At 34.7% G+C, this 14,273-nt stretch overlaps 2 protein-coding genes across 2 annotated transcripts in view; one reads left to right on the top strand and one right to left on the bottom strand.

The window, feature by feature from the left end:
* Nucleotides 1-14,273, bottom strand: part of LOC117336762 (cysteine--tRNA ligase, cytoplasmic-like) — a 217,028-nt gene that overhangs the window by 185,596 nt on the left and 17,159 nt on the right. The gene's annotated exons all lie outside the window — the stretch shown is intronic.
* Nucleotides 1-14,273, top strand: part of LOC117336763 — a 162,154-nt gene that overhangs the window by 142,977 nt on the left and 4,904 nt on the right. Inside the window, exons 5-6 of the mRNA XM_033897397.1 lie at nt 819-995; nt 7,950-8,128. Of these exons, the coding sequence (XP_033753288.1) occupies nt 819-995; nt 7,950-8,128 (356 nt within the window). The remainder of the gene's footprint in view (nt 1-818; nt 996-7,949; nt 8,129-14,273) is intronic.

Raw genomic sequence — 14,273 nt, 5'->3', positions numbered from 1 at the left:
CAAATAAGTCAGAATTTGAAAATGTAGATTTAACTTTTATTTTCAGTCAGAAATCCTATAACCCATATTTCCCATGGTACTTACAAGTTCTTATCTAGATTTGAGCATTTATTAAAGAAGGAAGTTTAAGATGAGAAAGAAAATGTCCAATTATAAAGCTGATGAAGTACTACCCACATAGGAATATACAATCACGTGTTTTCAAATGCAATTCTTCTGACATTTCAAAGTGGTAATTCTGCACTGATAAATACTCCCATACAAAATTAATATTAATGTACAAATTATTGATGGGTAAGATAAGCACTTTATATTCATTATGGTATATATATACAGCTGGTTCACTACTGGGATGGTCAACAGGTGAGACATACCTGTAATCAGACGCCCCTTTGATCTTCCCCAACCTTAAATTCCCACTAACAACACCTCTATCCATTCATTGATAATGATAATTTTCATTTCTACAAATGTGCTGAAATGACATTGAGAAACAACCTTTAATTCAATCTACTAATTTATCTTTTTATTCAATAGATTTTAAATTCAATTAGCAATTTAGTTAGCATTGGGTATTCCATTAAGATTACTGATGAAATTATCTTTTAGTACTTCATTGCTAGAACCAGTAATTGCTTCCTGTCTCAGTATTTTAATTAAAATGAAGATTTTTTAAAGATTACCACTGAAACTTTTGATGTTTACTGTATATTTGTATAAATATTTGTACCAATTCAGAGCACATTTTAGTTTTTTTTCAAATTCAATGCAATAACAATTTCTTATACAATAAACTTTTTATCCTCCCTATTCTTCAGCTTATTTCAAACACCCGAAGTTGATCTGTAACCCTATTGCAAGGATTGGTATAACCCTCGGGAAAGGGCTCTACATACAGATGGGGCCAGACCCAGTCACCATGTATCAACAGATTGCGATGCACGCCAAGGATCTATCCCCGATCTGGAAACCAGGAAGCTGTATACCTTCCATGGGTAAGTACATCATAAGCTTCATACCTTCCATGGGTAAGTACATCATAAGCTTCATACCTTCCATGGGTAAGTACATCATAAGCTTCATACCTTCCATGGGTAAGTACATCATAAGCTTCATACCTTCCATGGGTAAGTACATCATAAGCTTTTAATTCACAGGCAAAAAAATCCCATAATTATGTTATTAAAACTTAACCGCAAATGACATGTACATTGATTGCGTTGATTTCCGAAGCCTTTCAAGTCATTTTACAAAGAAAATGTTACTGTATAATCATACGACCAATTCTCTCTTCTCATAAGGTCTTGTTTAATGACTATTTGCTTACAATAGTACAATGGCGATAAATACAACAACCAAGGGAAGTAACTCTGGTGTAAAATCAGTAAAACAGGATTCCAATATATTGTTCCACAAAGGAGGTAACAGATACGGAATTCTCATCATTCTATTGTTTTCTTTAAGAATGATGTTTTAACATCAGAATATGTACACAAAACTAATTTAATAAGATCACTTAACTTAGAAAGTCATATTTACGGACTCTGACCACTAAAAATTACATTACAATGTACATATTAAAAGTGTGAATTACATATGTAATTATATACCATAGTCAACTCCGATATAAAATCTTTCCTTCATATAAGCTTCTTCTGGAGAAAGCTTGTATCACCTAGTCCTAACACATGTTAATGATTCATATCCTCTAACATAACATACACTTGGCCTTGACATTACCGGACATTAAAAGGTGAGAGATTGATTATCTCACACAAACGTTACAGTAATTATTCGAATGTGTCCTGCCTCCCATCCTCAATCAAATCTGGGACCAAATTTTAGAAATGTGACATAATTATCCGACAGCAGGTGCCAATCAATGTCCATTCTGCTTGTCAAAAGATTAACATGTGACACCTCGGAACTCCCTCTGGAGATCCGTGACTGCCAGGAGAACTCTCCAGGCAAAGAAATCAACCTCAATATTCATGCTCACACTTACATTGTAAAGTTCTTTATATTTTATCCATGGGCTCTTTCTGTCCAGAAAGGACATAAGGATGAATTATACATCATAACATTGCAATTCATGATTCTCTTTCATCTTTCAATTAGCACACTATCAATTATTTACTTATAGTGCGACATGGTAACCGATAGTTACAGATGATAATGCCCGACCAGCCTCAAACAAGGCCAAATAATTCACCCCCTCATGAAATTTAGATTTGACAGGTGACCATGCTTTACAGCGACCTATCATGTGACTGCAGTTTACTATACAGGGGCGAATACTAATGTAACCTATGTCAATATCACAGCTCCAAAAAATATGAGAGAACACTAGTCTTATACTCTCCGGCCTTGTAATGGCCGACCAACATGCAAAGGTCTACCGACACAGGCCAATTGGTGGTTAGGATTAGCCCCTCTTGGTTTAAATCATCCCAACATGGAGCAGAAGTTGAGCAATGGATGGCTTTCTCACTTCTTTCTCTTGGCATCCTCTACGTGACGCATCGTTATGGAAATAGGAGAGTTCTAAATTCAGAGATCAGATGTAACAAGTACCAGTTGCCATTCAGCGGAATCAGAATCGGAATCAGAATCAGAATTGTACATTTTTAAGACACCATATCTGATAGACCTAAACAGAGTCCTGATGTAAGGATGCAGAGAAAGGATATCAAATTCAATCTGTGAATTATTTAAGACATACGGTAATGATATTTCACATTAGATAGAAACCGAATATAAACAAGAATGTATCTAATCATACTTTGTGTAAGAGTACAAACTCTAAAAATGTTAATTTGCATACAAAAACACAGAAAAATATAATTAAGCAATTGCAGGGTAATTAATGATGTCACGAACATAATTATAAGGTGAGAAACCTCTTGGTTTTCTACGGAGAAATACAGATCCTCATTTAACTCATCAGCTCAACATTTAGTTTAAGTAATTTGTGTACTTCATGAAAATAGAGTTCCAAATTATAATCGACAGCAATCTTCCTGAGAGTAATATTTTCCAGGGATTCAATTAAAACATTTAAAAGTATTCCAGAAAGTGGATAGTGGTGCTGTTAGGAGATAATGTTAAACTGCAGACAAAGAAGATTGGCATTACAGTGACAATAACCATATCATAGAATTGTTTATTTAGAAAATTCACTTGTTCTTCCAAATACATTCATCAATTCAATAATAAATCAACCCAACCTAATTAACTCCGATATGCATCTGGCTTACCCAGTATAGTGACAGAGACCAGGCTACAGCACTATCTCTCAGCTAGTTTTAATAGCAGACAGACGTCACTTTATATTCTCTTGCTTATATTCCTTATAAAACTGATTTGTAGACAGAGATAGTTAATTGTAAAACTCTACCTAAAACATTAATATTTATTATTTCAGAATAATTTTGAATTTGATATGTTTGAACAGAAGAATGAAATATTGATTGCAGTCTTTCTGAGGGTATTCTTCAGCATGTGATGAGGAAATGGCAGAATTAAAAATTGATATTTAATTTAGATAAGTATGAATATCTTTAAGCCTTAAAATGATGAATTCTTAAATATTTGTTTAGACAGATAAGAGAGTTTTAGAGGGCTTTAACTAAATGATATTACACATGGGTTATTGTGCATTTATTATTTACAGTTATGAATCCTGGGGCGTAATGAATCATGCTGGATGACCTCAGTGACGCGGAACATATTGTCGCCATACTAGACTGATTTTAAGTGCATTAGAACATTATAAATGAGGCAGATCTGACAAAGAAGCTGTACCTTTGAAATCTAAGCCAATTTTATAAAAACAGAGTTCAATCAACTCCCCAGCACATGCACATATAATGTTATCTGTAGGTGATCGCACGAAAACTTTTATTGTGAGTTACATTCAGCTTCTTAAATCAAATCAAAAGGAAAAATATCAAATCCCAATAAACCTAATAGGATCTCAGAAGATAACACAATATGTGTTAATTATCAATATATAGAGGCTCTTGTCCTTCCATTGTCAGTATTGTTTGGCTTGGCTCAATGCCAGTCGACACTGTAAATGCAGGAAGTTCTGTTTCATATTTCGTATTTCGCTCTCGGCAATTGACAGAAGGTTGAATTTGTCTATGTTAATTACATATAAGTGGTTTGATTATATAATACAGAATGATAAAGCGTATCTTCGTAATTCTGATTTTTGCTACAGTTGCTAGGATACAAGACCAGAAAAAATACATTTAACCCATTTTCGAAAAGTCAAACTTAATTACTGGGTCATGTGTGTGAAGGACAAATAGTCTCTTGAAAAGAATCCAATTGAATGTGGTGACTTTGACAAATGAACAATGTTTTCATGTAAAATTCTATCACACAAACAAGAGGTAAATCTCTGACTATTTCTAGCCTTGTACTATCAACTCATGCTGCATAAAAAATAGGAAATTCTGATAACTGTGTCTACTCATTAATCTTTCCACACAAATCTTTTGTCATACACAATCAGCGGAGCTAATGAGAAAGTCTTTCCTTGTTTGTAGCTAAATTTTCGGTAGATCATTAATCTAGCTCCAAAGGCACATCAGTGATAGGTAGCTACTGATCAGATACATCAACTGCACCACAGCAACCAACTAACCTGAAATATATTTTGATCTATAGGCCAATTATCAAACCTAAATCTCATTACAAGTTTATAGGTTTCAGCCATTTTTTCTTCTATCTAGCACAAAAAATATCCCGAAAGCAGACTCGAATGTGAAAATGACAAAATGGTCACCATTTCAAGTAAGATTATCAGGTATCACTGGGAAAGTAAAGCTGTCTGTACAGAAGAGAATCCGTCAGCTGTGTAGATATTAGGAGGAACACACACCAAAATGGTCGGCAATACGATATTTCTCCAGAGAGCCAAACAGCGGATAATTTTGAACAATTCATGACAAATTACAGCCCGATTTCTAGTTGAAGAGATGACAATGTACAGCAATGACTCTTCAATCAGAGAGAAAATAATTACACCACGAACCACAACAAATAAGACAAACCCCTCATCTTCGGGTGAAAAATGTATTATGCTTGATATCTGAACAGAAAGAAATAACTATTTTTGGATACTGACACCACTAAAGACATGAATAAATCATCCACTAACTTCACCCTCATGTATAGAGAGTTATCCTTCACAACTGGCCACGGATGTAACGGAGGGGCCTCCGAGAAACTACTTCATACATGTATTACAGTGGGGCCTCCGAGAAACTACTCCATACATGTATTACACTGGGGGCCTCTGAGAAACTACTCCATACATGTATTACAGTGGGGCCTCTAAGAATCTACTCCATACATGTATTACGGTGGGGCCTCCGAGAAACTACTCCATACATGTATAACAGTGGGGGCCTCCGAGAAACTACTCCATACATGTATTACAGTGGGGCCTCCGAGAAACTACTCCATACATGTATTACGGTGGGGCCTCCGAGAAACTACTCCATACATGTATTATGGTGGGGCCTCCGAGAAACTACTCCATACATGTATTACAGTGGGGCCTCCGAGAAACTACTCCATACATGTATTACAGTGGGGCCTCTAAGAAACTACTCCATACATGTATTATGGTGGGGCCTCCGAGAAACTACTCCATACATGTATTACAGTAGGGCCTCCGAGAAACTACTCCATACATGTATTACGGTGGGACCGCTAAGAAACTACTCCATACATGTATTACATTGGGGCCTCCGAGAAACTACTCCATACATGTATTACAGTAGGGCCCCCGAGAAACTACTCCATACATGTATTACGGTGGGGCCTCCGAGAAACTACTCCATACATGTATTACAGTGGGGCCTCCGAGAAACTACTCCATACATGTATTACGGTGGGGCCTCCGAGAAACTACTCCATACATGTATTACAGTGGGGCCTCCGAGAAACTACTCCATACATGTATTACAATGGGGCCTCCGAGAAACTACTCCATACTATGTATACTCACTAAATGATAAAACTATGCAATATACACAATTACAATTAAATGACAATCATTTTTAAATTTCATGATAATATCATCCAACATTTTAAAAAGTTTTATACAAAGATAGAAATGACAGAAGACAGAAAACGGCAAACATATCCTTATCTTCTTCGGGACTACCATGATGTTTTCAGCACCAAACCCTGACGTGGCAGACTGCTGGCGGGGAAACACCACTTGTTTCATATCTATGTATAAATACACACCTGAGTAAAAAAACTACTGATTTATAACTTGATATGATGATGATAACTTGTTATGATGATAACTTGGTATTATATCTCAGGCTGTGCCAAGATGTCAACCTAATGAACAGGAAGTTCTCCGAGGTAGAGAACCTGTGCAGACATACAGCATCTTCCTCACACCAATATTTGATACCATTTATCTTATCTTTGCTGGTCTGCTTATTGTTTAAGACACGACAGGTAGTCAAAAGTTGACTGATATTCATTAACTCTTTTAAAATACACAGATTGTATCAGTATATGTGTAATGATATGTCAGGAAAGTGACTCGACTTACTGAAGTTTGCAAGATGATCCGATAAAAATAACAGGATTACGTAAAAAAATCACAGGCCCTTCTGATGACCTTGATACAGAACGGTTTCAATATGATACGAGTTCCGACAGAAGAAAAGGCAAGTGTTTGCTTTGACTCATTCAAGAGTTTATTTTTCAATGATAAATTTCCTGTACAGTTGTATAAACAAAGGATTGCCAGTTCTCAGCCAGTGCCATTATGTAAGATTAATTAACATAAAACAACTGGAAAGCAGTTTCACTAGTACAATAAATAACAGATATCCTAAACAAAACTTAATGGAAGGATGTATTTATAATCAGGTTACTACTTCTGTCACTTTTAGACTAAACAACCATCACAACATCACGGCCAGAGTTCCCATGTATATATGCCATATCCTCCTAGGTCCCTGTATAGGCAATGACAACCTTACCAGGGCTGAATATAGAACTTAGTAAACTGATGTGAAGTATCAACATTATATATATCTGTAGGTACCTCAGTAAACTGATGTGAAGTATCAACATTATATATATCTGTAATACCTCAGTAAACTGATGTGAAGTATCAACATTATATATATCTGTAATACCTCAGTAAACTGATGTGAAGTATCAACATTATATATATCTGTAGGTACCTCAGTAAACTGATGTGAAGTATCAACATTATATATATCTGTAATACCTCAGTAAACTGATGTGAAGTATCAACATTATATATATCTGTAGGTACCTCAGTAAACTGATGTGAAGTATCAACATTATATATATCTGTAGGTACCTCAGTAAACTGATGTGAAGTATCAACATTATATATATCTGTAGGTACCTCAGTAAACTGATGTGAAGTATCAACATTATATATATCTGTAGGTACCTCAGTAAACTGATGTGAAGTATCAACATTATATATATCTGTAGGTACCTCAGTAAACTGATGTGAAGTATCAACATTATATATATCTGTAGGTACCTCAGTAAACTGATGTGAAGTATCAACATTATATATATCTGTAGGTACCTCAGTAAACTGATGTGAAGTATCAACATTATATATATCTGTAGGTACCTCAGTAAACTGATGTGAAGTATCAACATTATATATATCTGTAGGTACCTCAGTAAACTGATGTGAAGTATCAACATTATATATATCTGTAGGTACCTCAGTAAACTGATGTGAAGTATCAACATTATATATATCTGTAGGTACCTCAGTAAACTGATGTGAAGTATCAACATTATATATATATCTGTAGGTACCTCTGTTACAAAATGCTTACAAGCCATCATCAATGGTTATAATTCAAAATCTCATCAAAGAATATGTATCATGTTACTTTTTTACTTTTCAGGTCTTCACTACTTTCGAAATCTTTCTAAAGACTTGCCGTGTGAGAAAATATACCCCGTGTTCCTGATGTATGATACAGAAGGAAAGCTTGGTGCCTTTGGCTGGTCCTTCCAGGGAAAGCCGATGGATGTCTCCAGCAGCAAAATCAGTTGGTTTCGCATGACTCCACAAACGTATGCTGTAAGTGCATGTTATATCTGTCAACCTTCGAACTTCCAGACACAATGTATTTACCAGTATAATCTGTGACTTGCTTGTCAGAAATTAACTTAAATTAATGCTTAATTGTTCTGAAGGTTATGTCAACATTTGCTGAAGGGTTAAGAAAACCACAACTTTTGATAAGTTTTCTATATACAAACGTATTACATAGTCATATGGTAAGTGGTGAAATGCTACTTGGTGACATGGTTTGCGGTAAAATTATACCTAATGACACATTTTTTTGCTATTTATTGCATCAAGTCACATGGACTTTGTTCCTCGCTATGGACTTTGTTCCATCATTACCAAAACAGCTACCAGGACTTGACACCCAGTGTTTACCTAAGTTAAAGATACTATAATAATAATATGTTGCTCAATGATACTCAAAATAATCATTTCTGTGATTTGTTAAGCATTGCCGAACTCGGTCATATTGTCATGACCAATTGGTCATATTGTTATGTCCAATCGGTCATATTGTTATGTCCAATCGGTCATCAAAGTAACAGGGACTTGTTTTTAACAATTAATAGTCAAATTAACATGGTCTTTATTGTCTTTATTGCCTTATATGCTGATCAAATCTGCATGGAAACTTGTTCGAACTAGTTAAATCACATTATTTTATTCAAGTATAAAGGTTTCAGTAACAGAGCTGCTCCAAAACACACATTTATTGTGTACCCATATCCCTGGAAGATATCCCTGGTAACGATTAATTCATCACTTGAATCTGGTATTGTGTGGCAACCCTCAGCACAAGGTCAGGAATTTCAAGCATATGTCATTGTCGAATTATCCTGAACTTTGACCCTTATTACTTCTTATCAATATGCATCTTTAACCACTAATGGAGTTGTGTCATATCCAAAATGATGCCTTAAGTGTTCCACCCTGAATAAAATTTGAAACCAGCAAAATGAAAACCTACACAAATTAAACATGTCATTGAGATATATTCAAATTTCCTCTAATGAAATTAATCAGAAAGAGCAGGATAACTTTTGTTTGTCTATAACTCTATTTATACGGCCATTCTCCATTGTTCTTCATTAAAGATAATAGAGAGAGAATGTATGTAACATCTGTCGAAGATTAGATACCATGGTAATCCTAGCTCCAATTAGACTGCTGTCATTACACACCCAGATATCAGCATGATATTTCTCTTCATCGTCAAAATAAATTTCCAAATGTCTGCTCCATTTCTAGACATGTAAAAATCATATTTCCAGAAAACACTTCTTAAATTTCGCCAAAATGTTATGACTTCATTAATGGTGTTAAAGTTGACTGCCGTTAAAATGTCAAACATCCGTGTGCTTTTGGTCTGAATCATCAACAAACTTTGAAGTAATATCTTTACTCAGACATAAGTAAGTTTGTGTAGATGTTGACCTTGACCTTCACTAAGCCAACTCAACAGTAAGTGTCAGGTAATGTAGATAATCTGATGATGTGTTGAATTATAGGTGGGTTTTTTTATCTCTCCAACACAGGACAAAGTTTGATATGTCCAAGACTGGTTCACTCATATCAAATCATCACATGTATCTAATATTTTTATTTATTCATTTGCAAATAATGTAATGTATAGTTGTATACAAATGACAAGCATTAAGGAATATCAAACAAATATTTGTGAAATATGGGGCCCCATGCAATTATTTTTATTTTGATACAAAAATGAGGTTCGTGTAGCCACTGTATGATAAGTTTATGGGTATGAACGTTTTTAAAAGATAAAAATCAAGTATTAACCAAACAAATTATGTGTTTTTTCACTACTTTTCATAACTGCGATATACCCACTGGAGATCAACTCCCAATTTACAGTCAAACCATGTATCGTAAATCGACAATAAATTTACCAGATGAATAATGGAGTTCATAGGTCATAGAGAGGTCTAAGCAGCCTCCCATCCCATAATATAGGCCCTAATGGTTATTAATTCATATCCACAGAGGTGATTCCAATATGATTAATCAGAGATAGGATAATAAAAATGTCTCATACATCAGACAGTCTCGGCCAGGTCCTGTTCCTCAGACCCCCGGCTTTTACTTCACTGAAAGGTTTCTGTCGGCCATACCTACCCCAACAGGCCCCTATACCATCACCATGTTCAAAATGTCAGCAACTTCCAATAATCTACAATTTATCCATATAATTTGTTCATCTCAATTTTCTGTATAAATTATTTATCTACTTTATGTCCTTTCGTAGAGCTGTTACAAACATTTTATTGATGTGACAAATAATTCATCGTTCAGTCAGATAATCTCTAACCAAACAAAACCATCCAAAAACAGTGAAATAACCATGGAATCATAATTCTAGGCTAAATTAAGAGTCTCTATAACGTAAGTACAGATAGGTTCAGACGATAAAGTGGATTCAAAGGTGTATATCAAACAATTACAGGCCTCAATAATATTATAAATGTAGTGTTATAATCCTTTAAAACCTTAGTATCAAACTTAATGTGTAAAACTAACTCAACACCTTTCCAATGATATATTTTGAATTGTAAATGTATAGCTATCCATAAATGAATCCCTCATATATTTTGTTTTGTACAAAGTTGAATTTATTTTCATAATGTGAATGTATGTATCTGACATATAAATGAACAATGTGGTTATCTCCCTTGAACCTATTATGTGATAACAATGTACATTGTCTCTTCCACATCCTGTGGCCGTATTATACATAACCAACAGACACTTCATAGCTTCTCGTAATCACCTGCACTTCCATGTAAAATGCCAAAAACTACAGAGAACGGTTGACCAGAATACATTACATACAGTACGTTTAATGTCATTTCGACATCCAGGTCACATTTATTGTGAAAAATAAAAGTGATTTCAACAAACAGATGACAGAAAATATTATTTACTGCCAGGAAATGGATATTTTGTACACATACATCATACCTTGTGAGGTACTTCATGATTTTAATTGAACTAATTAAGTCACATATCTTCCGTTTCTCATCTGTATCACGTTTTTGGAAACAATTTTTCTTCCTGTAGAGTTCCCTCTACCTCCTATTTGTCTTAGAGATTTATTCGCTGGGTTCCACTCTGAACTTCACTCTGCATTTACAAGGTAGCAGGGCCCAAATTCATCGTTCTTAAAGACAAATGCCCATTCGACTCCAGAAACTTTCGTAAAAAAAAAATGTGTTTTTATTTCACCATTTAACATCCATACTAGGTACGTGACTCGATTAATAACCTTGAATTTTAAATTTGCCATCAAATAATTTTGATTTTACATTAGTTACAGTTATAACACTAACTTGTATAGTTCACTATTTCGGTCTTCTTTGTTCAAACTTACTAATCATCAGAAACATCAATTCAATTATTTACAAGGGAGCTAAAAGAAAGACGCAGCATCGTATGACTGTTTTAAAATTTCCTCACACAGATATATAGATGAAACAAGATTTTGATGTGAAGTTGGGAATAAGTTATTAAGGAGAATTCAAAAGATATTAAGCCATTTCATTAAGATGAGGTATGACTATGCAATTCAAAGTGTCAAGAACATTTAATTTCATGAAGAAAATTAACAATTTTCATCAGTTATATTGTTATATTTTGAAATGTTGATAGAAATTGCTATTTTAGTCAATATTAATATTACACGTCTTTCATAAATACGCGTCAGGTACATAAACCGTGAGAAGTACACCTACGATTTAGCTAGATTTTCTATTATCCTTTTGTAAAGATCCACATGTAATGACATAGAATGATCTCGGCTGTTCCAATGAATAATAGAAGTAAGGGGCATTGCACTAATACATAAATTCACTTTCCTCCGAGAATATCGACCTTTTCAACCACTACCTAAGAGTGTTGAATCACCCCTGGGTTCTAGCTAAGTTGTGCAATCATACGAAGTCGAGAAATTAGATTTATATTTACGGCAAGGTGTCAGATTACTTATTGGAAGATTTGGCAACCAAATAAGGCTGCAAACACAATATTGGTACAAGTACTACTAATGGCCGCCATGGGTCCTGCATCGCCACGGTAACAGACCAACATTTGCATTCTGACTTTGTTAGTTCCTCTCCTCAGATCTTTAGGCGAGATAGTAAACCAGCAAAGCTCACACAGTCATCCCAAGGCATAATGAAACATCTAATGATCTCCATCACAAAAGTTCATTAACCATTTAATTTCCTTAGATTCTGAAGCTCTTTATTTCAATATCAGTAAATGTACAAGTAACTAAAAATCCTTCATGGTTTTCTACTGTTTTTATATCATTTTCTTGAACCAACTTTAGTTTTAAATAATCTTAAATTGCTCTTTTATCAATTTGACAGCATTTGGAGGCAATTTCAGATATAGAAATGCCTGTGTGAATAAGAACTAAGTTGGGATGGTGAGAGGAAGAGTTGATCAATGTAGACATTTCATTATATGTATCTTCTACATGACATTTGTCTGATCTGAGAATTGATCAATATAAAACATTAAGTGGAAAGACTGATTTAAGTTGGAGATCTAATTTCTTATTGGTAAATGGAAGTCCACACTTTATCATTGAAGAGTACTAGGTTGATCAGGAAAGCATTTGATTGGTAGAGAAACAGTTGGCAATAAATAGCTTCACCTTATGCAGACAAGTACATGTACTTAGACTTGAGAATTAACTACACACAAAAACTGTCAAGCTGTTTTACAGAGCACAGCTTCCATTTTAGACCAGATGTACCGAAGTAACTCGGTCTGTATCAGACATATTCAATCCACAAATCAGTGATTCTCCCCACACTATAGAACATGTTGACCCTTGTCCAGGACAGCTGTCTGGCATTTATCCATCAACTGGACATGGGTCTTGTAGCTCCATTACTTCACTATTTTCCTGTAGTTTTGTTTTTAAAGGCAACCTTGTCTAGTCATCACAGAAGTAACGAGGAATCATAGTTTATCACAGAACGGCCATAATGATAAATATTTATCAATGGGTAGAATTCACCTTTCCCAGCAGGGGCTCAGTTTGGAAGTAATAAAATATGTTCCTGCCTATATAGCTACACAATTCAAACACCTAGGTTAGAGTTATCAAGAGGACAGTGTGTTTGCTATGATATGTTTGATTTATCTCCCTTTAATTAAGTTAATTTCAATACATTGAATACCTGGATATCATAAGTGTTATTGCTTCATTAATTTAAAACTAAAACATTTACTAGTCACCAATGCACTTAAACCATCTCTTCCAATTGTGATACCACGTATTCTAGTGGCTGCCCAGGTAAAGATGTGATTGGGACTGAGACCATCTCTTACTATGGCATCAGGAACTGACGGGCAGAATGACTAGGTTCTGAGAAAAAAACTGATAAAAAATTGCTGTAATTAGGGTGAAAAGAAACTGATTAAAAATGGAGAAAAATCAAACAGATTATTCAATGAGTGGAATAATTAAAATTTTAAAACTCTGAGTCAACGTTGGATGGATGGGTGATTAGGAAAGGAGATACAGCTAGATTAGACAATAGATACAGACATCAACAGCAGAACTTTACTGTTGTTTTACCTGTATCTAACGATGTCTTACCTGTATCTAACGTGAATCACTATTTAGATACATGATATATGAAGAGTCAGACTTGAAGGTCCTTTCACTGGACATAGTCTTTGATCTGTACATGAAAAGTTCAATGTGATCACTCACAGCTCAAATACCATTCTACAGGTGTTGGTACTTATACAATCTTTATCTACAGGTGTTGGTACTTATACAATCTTTATCTACAGGTGTTGGTACTTAAACAATCTTTATCTACAGGTGTTGGTACTAATACAATCTTTATCTACAGGTGTTGGTACTTATACAATCTTTATCTACAGGTGTTGGTACTTATACAATCTTTATCTACAGGTGTTGGTACTTAAACAATCTTTATCTACAGGTGTTGGTACTAATACAATCTTTATCTACAGGTGTTGGTACTTATACAATCTTTATCTACAGGTGTTGGTACTTATACAATCTTTATCTACAGGTGTTGGTACTAATACAATCTTTATCTACAGGTGTTGGTACTAATACAATCTTTATCTACAGGTGTTGGTACTTATA

The sequence above is a fragment of the Pecten maximus genome, chromosome 10 (genome assembly GCF_902652985.1).
Source record: "Pecten maximus chromosome 10, xPecMax1.1, whole genome shotgun sequence".
Lineage (NCBI taxonomy): Eukaryota > Metazoa > Mollusca > Bivalvia > Pectinida > Pectinidae > Pecten > Pecten maximus.
The sequence above is the reverse complement of the archived record's forward strand: the minus strand, read 5'-3'. Positions and strand labels throughout refer to the sequence as shown.